This window comes from Hemicordylus capensis, chromosome 4, assembly GCF_027244095.1.
Source record: "Hemicordylus capensis ecotype Gifberg chromosome 4, rHemCap1.1.pri, whole genome shotgun sequence".
Taxonomy (NCBI): domain Eukaryota; kingdom Metazoa; phylum Chordata; class Lepidosauria; order Squamata; family Cordylidae; genus Hemicordylus; species Hemicordylus capensis.
The window spans coordinates 69,300,148-69,315,175 of record NC_069660.1 but is presented as its reverse complement, the minus strand read 5'-3'; the positions used below and the strand labels follow the sequence as shown (position 1 = coordinate 69,315,175).

General features: G+C 46.8%; 1 protein-coding gene across 6 annotated transcripts in view; it reads right to left on the bottom strand.

The window, feature by feature from the left end:
• The window catches only part of PIK3C2B (phosphatidylinositol-4-phosphate 3-kinase catalytic subunit type 2 beta), a 148,779-nt gene that overhangs the window by 68,169 nt on the left and 65,582 nt on the right, over nt 1–15,028 (bottom strand). For all 6 annotated transcript variants that reach the window (XM_053247859.1, XM_053247860.1, XM_053247857.1 and 3 more), the window contains one exon: nt 13,479–13,599. In XM_053247859.1, the coding sequence (XP_053103834.1) occupies nt 13,479–13,599 (121 nt within the window). The remainder of the gene's footprint in view (nt 1–13,478; nt 13,600–15,028) is intronic.

Genomic DNA, 15,028 nt, shown 5'->3' with positions numbered 1-15,028 from the left:
ATTCCTTCCTTCCTTCCAGCACACCTCTTCCTTACCATGATAACAAATTAAGCATATCGTACTTGAAAATAGATGTGCCTGCTGCATTAAAGCAAAAGTATTCTGAATCTGCTGATCATTTATAGTGATTTAGTAGAGCATAGTAGTAATTTTCCTAATTTTGTTTGTGATACTTTGATTTATTTTTAATGTACTTGTTTTTGCTGGTCATTGACCATAATAAGATTGATTGGTCAGTTAGGGCAAAGAAGCTGCTACAACCATCTGGGTCTGAATCACTAGAAGTGTACCTTACCTGGCAAGATATGCATGGTAACCTGAATGGAATAATGGTGTTTAGCATTTTGAAATAGGTGACAGGAAGCATCTATACATTTTCTGAATGATTCCTTATATAGACTGATGTTCAATTCCTTTATGTTACTTCTCTGCCAGATATTGATCAAGCCACACAGACTTGTCAGTAGGAATACAAGCTAATTACAGAACAAGGGTAGTTTTGCTTGACCTCTTGATTGGGAATTGCAGTTTCAGTGCTAGGTAAACAACTGGTTGTTGCACTAGGAACAAGATTAAACATTCAATGTCAATATCAAATACGTATAGTTAGAGGAAATGTGAAATTAGAGCTATTGGCTCTTCTCTACAGAACATATTTGAGTTAACCATTTAAAGGAAATCAATAGTGCAGGAGGTTTGGGAAATCTGTTCCTGAGCTCTTGCAGATAGGGAGCTTAACTATTGGGGAAGGGGATGCAACTCAGTGGTAGAGAACTTGCTTTGAATGCAAAGATCCCAGGTTCAATCTCTGGCATCTCTAGATAGGGCTGGGAAAATCCCCTGATGGAAAGCTGCTGCGTGAACTAGATGGACCAATCATCTGTTCAGCATAAAGTAGCTTCATATGTTCATACAGGTAAGAGCAGAAACAGATGTACATAATTTAAACAGTGAGCCCACTGTGGATCCCACTGTCACTTCTTTTTAGACAGACAAACACATTTCCAAACTGCTGAGCTCAAGAGCAACCAGCTTTTCTTCTTTACAGGAGAAGCTGGCTGTCAGAATGCTGATTGGCTGGTCCGTTGAGAGTCATGATGCCACCCCCCCTCTCCCCATCTGGCTGTGCAGAATGTTGATTGGCTGGCCTTTGTGGGAATCAGAAAACACCCTCCCACCCTGAACAACAATTCAATACAGTTTTTAATAGATTGTCTTTTGTTAAGAAATCAAATAAATGTTTGAATTGATAAACTTGCTAGATGCTTGTGGTGGGGTTAAAAACAGACAAAGTCTGCCTGAAGCTTGAGGAAGAGGGGCAAAAACCCATACTGGGTCAAAGCCAGATTTGTATGTCAGAAGAGGAGTGAAGGCAAGGAGAAGCACAGCAAGAAAATCCACACCCACTCCTGGAAGGAAGCACATCTGCTTCAGCCCTATGTGCCACTGAAATCTATGGGATTTAAGCAGCATTACAGGACTGCAATGTATGACAACTGAATTATTGTGGAAATAGATATGTCCTCCATTTCCACATCTGCCCAGTTGATCTTTGCAAAATCCTTAATAAAGCTTGATAAGGAAACACAAGCTGCTATTTGTTTTCTTGTGCTTGGGGGGGGGGGATCCTTTAAATCTGTAGTTGAAGAGCTTAACAGTGTTCTCTCCTTCAACAGAAACGTAAAGTTGTTGTCAGATTTTTTTTAAATTATGCACAGACGTGATTTGTTTAGAGGATATTGCCAGAACAAACTCCAGTTGTTGTTGTTTTTCCTTCTATTCTTTTGGACTTTGTACAATGGAGTTTAGACTTTCCAATATACACTTGTTTTACAAAATCACAGCAGGTATTCTTCCCTTTTGTTTGTTAGACTGTCATCAGCACACTCAAAATGGTGTTAGCTGTAGCACATGTGGTTTGAGAATAAAGGCAATTTGTTAGCTAACTGCAGAGTCAGCAAGAGAAGCTACAAAATTGTTGCAATGCATCAAGCCAAAACTGCAGCAGAGTTGTCCTGGGGGAAGGTGTTTGGAAGGATAGGCAGCAGTTTTGAACGTCATGCTAGTGAACAATGGCTCACTTTTCTGCTATATACTCCCTATGCAACCATTGCACAGCTAACAGAGTCTCTCTGGATTAAATGACCTCCTCCATAAGATGATAATAGCACTTCTCTGTCTATTTTACAGACTATAATGTGATACAACAATCAGATAATTTAGTCATTTGTACTAAGATTGAAAGAAGGTGGGAAGCATGTGCTACTCTCATTTATGCAATATCTTGCCCTTTGGGTTTCAGTGCTATCAGATGTATATTGCACATCAGGGACCCAGCCCTTCTCTAGTTTAGGTCTGATGTGAGAACAGAATTAAGTCTATGAATTTCAGAAACCTGTCTGCCTCCAAGAGGTGTGTGGCTCTGCTGACTATATCAGCCAGGAGTTTTGGCATTCTTGTTTTGAGGGAAGAAAAAAAGCAGAGAGAAGATGAAGCTTTATGGCTAAAAATGTCTCCCCAAAGTATTTTGAGGGCTTTGTTGAGATGGAGCAGAGTGCACACCAGCAGATTTGAGAGGTTTTCATCTGGATATAGGGAAAGGGAGAATCACTTCTGCTCTCTGCATCTAGCACTCTGGGTCCTGCCAAGAAGAAGTGGGGAGTGATGTAAGGAAAAAGGAAATATGGTCACTTTCCCCATAGAATGTGCTGAGCTTGACAAGTATTTTATACAATGGTGGCCAGTACAAATGAGAACATAAGAACAGCCCTGCTGAATCAGGTCCAAGGCCTATCTAGTCCAGCATCCTGTTTCACAGTGGCCCACCAAATGCCTCTGAGAAGCCCACAGGCAAGAGGTGAGGGCATGCCCTCTCTCTTGTTGTTGCTTCCCTGCAACTGGTATTCAGAGGCATATTGCCTCTGAGGCTGGAGGTGGCCTATAGTTATCAGGCTAGTAGTCACTGATAGACTTGTCCTCCATTAATTTTTCTAAGCCTCTTTTAAAGCCATCTAAGCTAGTGGCTATCACCACATCCCGTGGAAGAGAATTCCACAGATTAATTATGCGTCATGTAAAAAAGTACTTACTTTTGTTGGTCTTAAATTTCCTAGGCATCGGTTTCATGGGGATGACGCCTGGTTCTAGTGTTGTGAGAGAGGGAGAAAAAAATTTCTCTGTCCACTCTCTCTACTCCATGCATAGTTTTATAGACCTCTATCATGTATCCCCATGGTCGCCGTAGTTGCTGTAGCCTTGCTTTGTAAGGAAAGTGTTCCAGGTCCCTGATTATCTTGGTTGCCCTCTTCTGCACCTTTTCCAATTCTACAATGTCCTGCTTAAGATACAGTGACCAAAACTGTACACAGTATCCCAAATGTGGCCACACCATAGATTTCTGTAAGGACATTATTATATTTGCAGCTTTATTTTCAGTCCCCCTTCTAATGATCCCTAGCATGGAATTTGCCTTTTTCATAGCTGCCACTTCGCACTGAGACAAAACATTCAATGAGCTGTCCACCATGATTCCAAGAAGATCTCTCTCTGGGTCCATCACACACAACTCAGACCCCATCAGTGTATATATGAAGTTGGGAGTTTTCTTGCCCAAATATGCATCACTTTACACTTGCTGACATTGAATTGCATTTGCCAGAGCCAGCGTGGTATAGTGGTTAGAGTGCTGGTCTAGGACCAGGGAGACCAGAGTTCAAATCCCCATTCAGCCATGAGACTTGCTGGGTGACTCTGGGCCAGTCACTTCTCTCTCAGCCTAACCTACTTCACAGGGTTGTTGTGAAAGAGAAACTCAAGTATGTAGTACACCGCTCTGGGCTCCTTGGAAGAAGAGCGGGATATAAATGTAAAAATAATAATAATTTTGTCACCCACTCACCCACTTTGGGGAGATTCTTTTGAAACTCCTCACAATCTGTTTTGCATTTCACTACCCTAAATGGTTTTGTGTCATCTGCAAATTTGGCCACTTCACTGCTTATCCCAACTCTCATCTGGATTATTGTAATGCGCTCTACCTAGGGTTGCCTTTGAAGATGACCGAAAGCTTCTGTTGGTCCAGATTGCAATGGCCTGCCTGCTTATGGGCGCTAGGAGATATGTTAGTGTGACACCTCTCTTGCGGTCACTGCACTGGTTACCTATTTGCTTCCGGGTCCAATTCAAAGTGCTGGTTCTCACCTTTAAAACCCTCCAGGGCTTAGCACCTGCTTACCTTCAGGACCGCCTCTCCTGGCCAGTCCTGTCTCATGCTATGAAATCTTCTCAGGTTGCCCTTCTTTCAGTTCCTGGTCTCAGAGAGGTCCGTAGTACTAGGGCCTGTGGAAGTGCTTTCTCTGTTGCCGCCCCTTCACTTTGGAAATCTCTTTCCCTCCCACCACCCAGATTCTTCCCTTTCAGCCTTTAAGATCTTACTGAAAACGTTTCTTTTCTGTCAGGCGTTTGCCCTTTAAATCTCTCTCTCTCTCTCTCTCTCTCTCTCTCTCTCTCTCTCTCTCTCTCTCTCTCTCTCTCTTTTAAAATTTTAAATCTTTGATGCTGTTCTTGCCTGTATACCTGTGGACTGGGCTGTATATTAAATTTCTAAATGAATGAATGAATGAATGAATAAAATAAAAACTTCTAGATCATCCTCTATAATAAAATGCTTAGGTGTGCGCCCGTGTCTCTGCGCCCATGCACCCCCCTCTGCGTCTCGGCCGTTCTGGGCATGCGCGGAGCGAGAAAGATACGGTCGAGAAAGATACGGCCGCAGAGATACGGTGGCCATGCTGAGGAGGGCAGAGGCGGCCGAAGAACGGGCTACGGGGAGGGCAGATGCGGCAGCGGCGGGACCGGCCCTGCTGCTGGACCGGCCCTGCCGCTGTGAGTTTCGGCACTCACAGCGGCGACAGGGAGAAAAGACACCAGAGGTGGGGAGAAAAGAGAGGGGCGGCGGCGGCCCCGGCGGTGGGACTGAGCCTGCTGGCGGCGGCCACGGCACGGAGACTAGGCCCGCTGACAGCGGCGGCGGCAGCGGGGAGACTAGGCCTGCTGCCAGCGCCGGCCGCGGCAGGGGAGACTGAGCCCGCTGGCGGTGCCGGCCACGGCGGGGGGACTGGGCCTGCTCGCGGCAGCGGCCGTGGCGGAAGGACTGGCCCCGCTGGCAGCGGCCGCCGCGGTGAGAAGACTGGCCCTGCTTGTGCCCGCGGCGGAAGGACTGGCCCCGCTGGCGGCGGCCGCGACGGGGGACTGGGCCCGCTGGCGGTGGCGGGTGCACTCGGCCCCGCCGGCCACAACAACGGCTAGGGCCGCCCAAGGAGAGGATTGGGCTTCGGAGTCCTCCTGCAGCATCGGTTGGTGGCCCAGGCCACGGAGGCGCGCCTGCGCGCCGCCAGCCGCGGTTGACCTGCGCCGGGCCTTCTGAGGCCCCACCCCACGGCCAGTCAACCTCTGCTGGGCCTCCTCCAGGCCCCAACTCGCGGCGAGCCCAGGTGCCGCCTCCTGTTTCGGGCTGCACGTGGTCACGGTAGGCTTAGTGCAGTTCAGGTGGTTAAAGAGTGGGAACTGGGTGGGAGAGTCTTCAGCCCTCTCCGTGCATGATTGAAACTAAAACGGGGATTCGGAAACACAGTGGTGTCTTTGAGAAAACCAGGGGCTGGTGCCTTTCCTGAGTTAATCAACACAGGCTGCAAAGGTGATTCTGTGAAGGTGCCATGCATCTCAAGCTAGGGAGAGTCTGGTGGGTGTGTGGGAGGAAGCTTTCCCATGCTCTTTTATAAGTTTGGTATTCCTTATGGCAACCCCAAACATTAGTGAGCTCAGCGTTCCTTTCAAGTCATCGTCGCTGGCACAGATTGCACTGGGCTCCTTGGCCCCAGACCCTGAGCCCCACAAAGGAGGGATCAGCAAAGAACTGAATGTGACAGAGATGGGGGGGGGGGGCGGGAGAAGAGAGAAAGTTAGCTGGCCCCAAAGGTCTACTAGCGCTCGTTAATGTAACGGGCTTAAAGTTACTAGTTAATGAATAAAAGGGCTCAGGGCAGACAAGAGAGGTAGCCAGGGCAGAGAGGAATGGGAACAACATGCACTGCGCCTGTGACTCCTTTTCCTCCACCACCCCCAGCTCGTTTGTACCAGTCACCACTGATTTAATACACCTCCGATAACCACTGTGGGTCTTCGGCACTCACAGTTTTATTCGTATTAAGGTAGCATTCAGAAACCTCAATTTGTTGTGCTCAACCCTCAAAACACATGCAATAGAAAACTAACCTTCCTTACCCTACAAAGCTTCGTTTGAAAAGGCAGAGGCCATTAACAGTTTTCCTCATCTGACAGGAGCCGTGAAACGGTATACAGAGGAATGATTTCATAAAGCCATCTGTACAGGAGAGCAGGGGACTGAATGATGGCCCCTGACACTAACAAAACTCTCCCTCTTTCCAAGCAGAGGCGTATCTAGGGAAAATAGTGCCTAGGGCAAGCACTGAAATTGCGCCCTCTGTCTAAACATCTGACAGATAACTTTACCATAATATCAGCTGAAAAATACAAGTCAATGTAATCTCGTTAATCTTTTAATATTTCAAAAACTATTTAGCAGTGGACGTAGCCAGACCAAAAAATGCTGCAAAACTACAAATTTCAGTATGCTGGGGCTCATGAAATACCCAAATACTATGTGGAGATGTACTTGGAAAACTAAACAGAAGTGCCTGTCTAATTCTCTACTATGCATTGTAGCATCACTATTACATACGTTTTAAAAATAAATGGTGAATTTGGCATTTCCCAGATACTCTGAAAATAATTAAAGGATATGCAGAGTAAACTGTGTCACTGCTTGGAATATATTCTAGTCTTTCAGAAAGACAGTTAAAATGAGAGAAAGAGAGCAAGAAACTCCCAGTGGGCCGTAATACTAAGGATTTCACACTGATTCAAAGACAAACTCAGCATTAATAGCCATATTATGAAGACATCACATCTAACTCACTTATCACAAGAAGTAAAGTAAGAGCAAATGAATACAATCCTAGCTCATAAGTTTCAGCTCATTATTCACAAGCTCTGATTCTTTGTACATAGTGCCAAACTGAATATGTGTACAGTGACTTATATTATATTAAATTTAAAAAAAAATACCTGTAGCCCCTTCGGGGGCTTCCTAAAGGCTGTGGGATGGTTCTGCAAAGGTTCCCCCTCCCCTCGCTGACCTCTAGGGCTTTGCAGGGACCATTTGAGCATGTGCGGTGGCCATTTTAAAAAATGTATATATTTAAAATTGGCTGCTGAAAACAAAATGGCTGCCGTGCATGCTCAAATGGCCTCTGCGAGGCCTGGCATGGCCTAGGGCAGGCTTCCTCAAACTGCGGCCCTCCAGATGTTGCTGAACTACAACTCCCAGCATACCCAGCCACATAAAATTGTGTCTAGGGATGCTGGGAGTTGTAGTTCAGCAACATCTGGAGGGCCGCAGTTTGGGGAAGCCTGGCCTAGGGCCTCACAGAGGTCATTTGAGCATGCAGAGTGGCCTTTTTTTTCCAGTGGCCTTTTAAATAAATAAATAAATAAATAAATAAATTTTTAAAATGGCGCCACCCTTCAAGTGGCGCCTGGGGCATGTGCCCTGCCTGCCCTACCCTAGATATGCCCCTGCTTCCAAGCACTACAAACAGCAGCTTAGGCAGTACTTCCTGTGCACTAAGTAGTCCCAAAAATCATGGCCTCCCCAGGTCTTAAAAGAAGCTATAAACATACATACATTTTACTTTATTTATTTCCGACCGTGCATGTCAACTTGAGGAACTTACATCGTTGGTATTTTAGGACTGATCATCAGAAGGCTTTTTCAACTGGAAGCCTGCATTCATTGGTCAAACCACAATTCTTGTATCGCAATATTGCTTTATAGGACAGCAAGCTGAGCAGTTTCTGCCACCTGGACTGGTTCCTACAGGCTCCAGAAGCAACTTCTAAGTTCTGTTTTCTCCTGGGTTCTCTCCTATCCCAACAGGATAGGACCCAGGAGAATGAATTAGGGACCCAGATATACTGGAGCAGGGAGACTGAGGAACAAAATGAAAATATGAACAAGGACACTATGGAAGTATGGCATGGCTAGGAAAGCATGATTTGCAGGATCCAGTAATCATTTCAGTTACACATCCTGGAATCGAACTGAAGTGTCCATAGTCCAGCTCATTAACAAAACCATTCTTTCAACAGCAAGGATATGATCACAGCCCTCCAGATTTTAAAACAGAGTTTATCCTAGAGAAGAGGAGACTAAGAGGAGCTATGATAGCCACCTTCAAATATCTGAAAGGCTGTCACATATTTGTTGCTAGAACCCATGGGCTGAAATTGCAAGGAAGCAGATTTAGGCTAGACATTAAGCAGAATCTGCTAGGAGCTTTTTGGCACCGGAAAGCCTGCGTAGTACAGTGGTGGGCTCTTTGCTGGGGGTTTTCAAGAAGAGCCATCTGTCAAGGATGCTTTAGCAGATTTCTACACTAAGTAGGGACTGGACTAGGAGACCTCCAAGGTCTCTTCCAACTCTAAAATTCTATTAGTCTATAATAAAGCCTCAGAATTCCCTGCCACATCCCATTTCTTATATGGACTACAATCACCAACGGGTCTTTTTCTTTCCATAAATATGCCACCAGTTCCTTGGAAGCGGGGGGAATAATTTTTTTTAAAAAGGAGGCGCCTGTGGATTCTAGGCTGGCAGTATTACATTTCTCATCTGATGCACATTTCTTGTTTCTGTTTTCAGTTAAGTTGTGTTACATAAAAGGAAGGCAGATTTTTTTTCTACTTATGGCAACCTTAGTATTTTAAAGAAAGAACTTAGAAGCTAATAAAAGTTATTCCAACAGCTCCTACTGGTTCTCTGGCTCCAAGTCTGGGACATTCTTCCCCAGTTACCCCTATAGTGGCTGGCTTTATTCTCTGCAGACAGGCATTCCCTGAAACCCACTGCAGCCACAAGAGATTGGCAAAATACATTGTGCAGACTGAAAGGTGTTAAGGGATCTTGCAATGCCAGAAGTGATATACTTAGATCTCTGAGCCTGTTAGCCTTACACGCATAGACACACTGCCTGCCTGCCATTAATGCAGAGAAAGTCAGACTGTGGTTTAAGCTACTCTGCAAACTGCCAGGGCTACGCAAGAGCAGGAAATAGCCCTGAGATTTACAAAAACTTTCAGAGGCTATTCACATATGAACACTAAAATCAATCTGGGAGGTTTGTTCCCTCAATCTGGCGTGCAATGCTCTCTCCCTCCTCCCTCCCTCCCTCCCTCTCTCTCTCTCTCTCTCTCTCTCTCTCTCTCTCTCTCTCTCTCTCTCTCTCACACACACACACACACACACACACACACAAAATGGTTCTCCACTGAGGGCTCTGTGGCTTTATAATCTGTTCACTAACAAGCCAGTCACAGTAATAATCAGTTTGCACTTGCCAGCTTGCATTCCCAGTCGCTGTAACCGGACCACAAGCTCTTAAGATCAAAACTACAAAGCCACTTTCCATGCCCCTATCCATTAAGAGTAATTCGTCTGGTGGAAATGCAGCACACTGCGGTCAAGAAGAGCAGGTCAAGCAGCCTAAGCGCTCTGCTAAGAGCTTGGAATGCTAGCTCCTAGTTGGTGGACAGCTAACCACTGGGTGAGGGGTATTGATTTTCTCCAGAAAACAGATGGTATTTTCATTATTCCTCCTGGAGAACCTTCATCACCAAAACTACACAGTTCCAAAGAGATGAAAAAAGAAGCCCCAAAGGCTGTGTGTTTCAAAGTCAAATAGTACATGTAGTAAGGAGATACCGTATTTTACAGACTATAAGACGCTACGGACTATAAGACGCACCTTAATTTTAATCCAGTTTTTCAGAGTTTTAACATATTAAACTGTTAAAACATATAAGACGCTCCTGAATTTTGGCAGATATTTTTTGAGGAAAAAAGTGAGTCTTATAGTCCATAAAATACGGTAATCACCTCACAGGTTTCAACACACTGCAGTTTGCTAGAAGCCAGTGGCATAGCTTGAAGGAAGCCCAGGTGCAAAATCTGGAGCACGTACCCCCCATCACACACACACACACACACACACACACACACACACACACACACACACACATTCTCTCACGGCTCCTTCCCTCTAGCCCTGCTTTGTTCTCCACTCATGGGGTTTTGGTTTTTTTATTTCCTTCCACGTCGGCGTTTCCTTCTTTCTTGCTGCTGCCCAATATCCTGCTCAGCTGCCCCACTCCGCATCCTGCCCCTCAGTTGGCCAAAGGGCATGCACAGCACCATCTGAGAGAAAAACTTGCTGACCCTTTCAAATGGGGTCTTGCCTGCTGACCCCTCAGATCTCTCTGCGCCTGCATGTTTATCAGCTGGCGCAGAGTTGGGCCGAGTGCAGCAGTTGGGGTAAGCAACATAGGGGGTGGGGGAGGCAGCAAGCCCAGCCCTCCAAAGGCCTGAGGCCCATGTTCTTTACACACACTTGCCCAATTTTGGCAATGCCCCTGCTAGAGGCAGAAGCATGTATGAAGAGGATATCGCAGCCCTCTTGATTCCATCTCACAAAATGCACCAGCATCACCATCTTGGCATCAACCTGAAAAAGCACAAAACTGGGACAGGCCATGGGAAAAGAACTAGGGCAGGGAAGCACTCTTGTTTGCCAAAGATAGTCCTTTGAGGACAGCATGTAGCCATTTCCAGCTAAGTCTGTTTGACAGCCACAAGGAATGCATCAGTCTCCAGCAATTCTATTTGAGAGCATGGCCTGCTCCCTTTACAGCTGTTCTGTCAGATTTCATAGCACATGCTGAAGACTATGAGTAACAAAATGCAATTTCTTTGACTAATTTGTCAATTTACTAAGCATCAGGATGACCTAAAGAGCTTTTCTTGGCGGCTTCCTAACTCTTGAAGAGACTCTTCCACTAACCATGAATTTCAAGGCTGAGAGTCACCAGGATTTAATCATCATTTTCCATAGGCAAACCAGGCCTCCAGTGGAGTGTCCTGGCAAGAGTGCTTCAGTGATTTAAGGATTTAAGGAACAGAACAAAAAGAATGGCCCCAACCATGCTCCTAGCAGGTGCTGAACAACCCAGTTTATTCACTAACATTACCCCCGCCTCAGCCTTCTTATGGGGAAAAGTGTACTTTATGTGCCAAGTGATGATTAAACTGGTGGAAACTATGTGCATAGTAATTAAGTAAAGCCACAACACTATTCAGAATGGAGGCTGTGTCATTGTGATTAATGCCATCTTGGCAAATATGGCAGGGACTAACCCAGATTTCTCAGTCTTCAGAAAAACAAGTCTTCAACGTGGTCTAACACACCGTTCTGCAAGACTGTGGTAGAAGACATATCCTCTGAAGACTGGAGAATGGCAGAGACTACATGTGTGAGCACTGGGAGACTGCATGTGTGAGCACTGTAAGATCCAGTGTGGTGTAGTGGTTAGAGTGCTGGACCAGAACCGGGGAGACCTGAGCTCAAATCCCCATTCAGCCATGGAACTCACTGGGTGACTCTGGGCCAGTCACATATTCCCCAGCCTAACCTACCTCACAGGGTTGTTGTGAAGATAAACATAACCATGTACACCACTCTGGGCTCCCTGGAGGAAGAGCGGGATATCCTATACCATAAAAGCCTTCGGCGTGCGGCCGTGTTGCCCGTGTCTTTTTGGGCCGATCTGGGCATGCGCAGAGCGCATGCCCAGATCGGCCCAAAAAGACACGGCCGCTCAAACACGGGCGGCCATGTTGGAACAGGGGAAGCGGCGGCCTAGGAGAAGCGGTCGCCGCCAACGGGAAAAGAGTGCTGGCGAGGCGGCGGTGGCCGTGGCGGGGCGACTGGCCCCGATGGCTGCCGCCATCACGGCGAGAATGCAGGTGAGGCGGCGGTGGCCGCGGCGGGTGACTGGCCCCGATGGCGGCGGCACAAGTGCGGGTGAGGCAGCGGCGGCCGCAGCGTGCCGACTGGCCCCCGATGGCGGCGGCCGCTGCCAAGGGAGTACGGGCGAGGTGGCAGCGGAGCTATAGGTACGGCCAAGGTGGTGAGGGAAGCCAGAAAGGGGAGGCTGAAGGTGGCGGGGCGGACTGGGAAGGCCTGGGCCCACTGGCGGCCGCACTCGGGGGGGCGGGGGTGGTCTACTAGTGCCCATTAATCTAATGGGCTGAAAATTGCTAGTTAATGTATAAACAAACAAAGTGATAGGGGATGAGGCTGCTCATGGAAGAGCATCTGCATTCTTGTATGCAGAAGGTTCCATGTTCCCTCTCTGGCATCTCCAGATAGGGCTGAGAGAGACTCCTGACGGCAACCTTGGAGAAGACTTGGAGGGCCTGCCTTAGAGGTCAGCATGCTGGACTCTCGCCCAGGGTGCCTACCAGAAGAGGGAGCTAAGCTGAGCTCAGTGCTTCTTTTTTGTTGTTGATTGTGGGGGTGGCCCTGTCATGAAGCCAGGTGAGACAGTTGCCTCAGGCAGCAGATTATTGGGGTGCCAGCAGGGTGGCAAGATGCCCTCTGCCATCACCATCAAGCTCTTTGGGACTGATAGGACCCTGGCAGATTTTGCCAGGAGAGCCTCTCCTCATGAAAGCTTGCAAGGTGCATGAAGAAAGAAGATGGGGCTGCTAACAGCCTCCCTGCCCTGCCATGTGCTTTCAAAGCTTGCAAGGGCTGGTTTTGAAAGGGGGCTGGTCCCCACCAGGGGCATGGGTCAAGACAACATTTTGCACCTCACCTCAGGTGCTACAATACCTTAGGCTGCCCCTAGCTCTATGAACTGCCTGCAGTACACAGCCGGGGGCGGGGGGAGGAGCAGTGTCTCTAACCTTTAATTCAAAGTTCTACAGGTTGTTTGGGTACTAATTACAAAAATGAATTTCCACCCATTTCCATAGAGGGAGCAGGGGCACAGCAAGGTTAGAGTGGGCCCTGGGACAAGAAATGAAGATGGGCTGCTGCCTCCCTCCACCTCCCCACCTTCTTCTTTGGAGAGATGGGAGGCAGAGAGTGAAGAGCAAGCTGTTGTTCACCTGGCAGGCCCCTCCCTCTCAAAGGCCCAGGAATGCCCCCACCCCTCCATCCAATTATAGCTACAGGCAGCCCTTGGTGGGAGGAGTGCCAAAGACACTCCTTGGCCAGAGCACTATCTATCTTAGGGTCAGCCCTGTCGGAGGCTCAACGCAACAAACATTTGTCCCTGGTTTAAGGAAGTGTGTGAAGAACTTACAAACAGATGTGATACCAGAGGGAATGACTCAGGTTGCTACCTTAGCTCCACAACGCCACCCCATCCCCCAAAGCAGCAGAGTCCCTAATTCTGTATTTCTCTAGCACCCAGAGTCCTTTGAGATCATGGGATTCAGAATACACATAAGAAGCAAAAAACCAGACAGGCTGTCTGAAACTTTTGTGCTCACTCACTTTTGCAGGAATTCTTCCAGGCCACACAGTTTAAGCACAAAGTCATCCACATCGATGTCATGCAATTCATCGTGAGTGTAGCATAATGTTTGATAGATGAGCAAGTCCACTGTAGAGGAGCCTGCATGGATGGGGGCAAACCAAGAAACACACCATGATGAGTCTCAAGACAAAAATCCCTGGAATTCTCTGCCCTGGCCCTTCCATGCTCTAACTGGTCCACTAGCTTCACTTCATCTGACATCACTGAAAGAGTCATTCTGTCCCCACAGTTCTCTCAGACTCTTTTCCCTGCAGCAGTGCAAACCATTGTCAATAAACCGTTCTGCCACTACCAAACCAGAAGGAAAGCTTCCTAGATGTATTTAGTGTCTTTTAGCTGAAGCATAAATAAGGGCACCAGATCACAGCATCCAAGTAACTTTGACTAAGTTCATAAGTTTATGATTAGCCAGTAATAATTGTATCTGGATCTCAACCCTTTCTATACTGGAGCATTAGTTTTCAATGAAAAGGTCAAGAACCCCAAGTGGATTGTGGCCCACCCATCAAATTGGGTTGCACCAGTGGTGCCACAACTTTTTTTTTAAGTAAGAGAAAGATGATGGGGAGAGAAGGAGAAAAGCGAAAGTGAAAGATCAAGCATACACTGCAAAAGTATACCAGCTTTATATTAGTGTATTAAGAGTCATGGCTTACCCCTGCCAAAATCCTGGAAATTGCGATTTAGTAGTAGCAAGCATGACTTGTCCCCTTTGCTAAGCAGGATTTGCCTTAGTTTGCATCTGCTTGGGAGACTACATGTGTGAGCACAGTAAGATATTCGCCTTAGGGGATGGGGCCATTCTGGGAAGAGCACCTGCACTCTTGCATGCAGAAGGTTCCATGTTCCTTCTCTGGCATCTCCAAATAGGGCTGAGAGAGACTCTTGCCTGTAACCTTGGAGAAGCTGCTACTAGCCTGCATAAAACAATACAGAGCTAGATAGACCAATGGGCTGATTTGGTATATGGCAGGTTCCTAAATTCCTAAACTCCTACCTCCAGAACTACAATTCCCAGGGTTCCCCAGGATGAAGGGATGACTTTGAAACCAATATTCTGCAGTGTATTTATGCTCTGAGAAAAAGAGACAGAGAAAGAGAAAGATATGTATTAAGAAATGGTTCTCATCTTGCAAATTGGAATTAAAGGTGTGTGCGGGGGTGGGGGTGGGGTTCTCAGCCAAAAGGTTGAAGACTACTGCCCAGAGAAGTCTCTGACATACATTTATATGTGTCCAAAAAGATCAATTTACTTGCCTTCCCTCTTGTAGTTTTCTGAAACTGTGTTGTTGGAAAGCATTTGCTTCTTTATTTATTTATGTATATCTATGTAAACTGCTTTGGGAATATAAATATTCATCATATTCACATTCATATTCTTGATATACATGAACTGATTAGCTAAAATAACAAGGAAGTGGAAGGGCATCTGATACAGTCCCCTGCCATAAACCTAGTATCTATATATATAATTCTCCTGGGTGTGCCAGGGAAAAATGCATCCCGG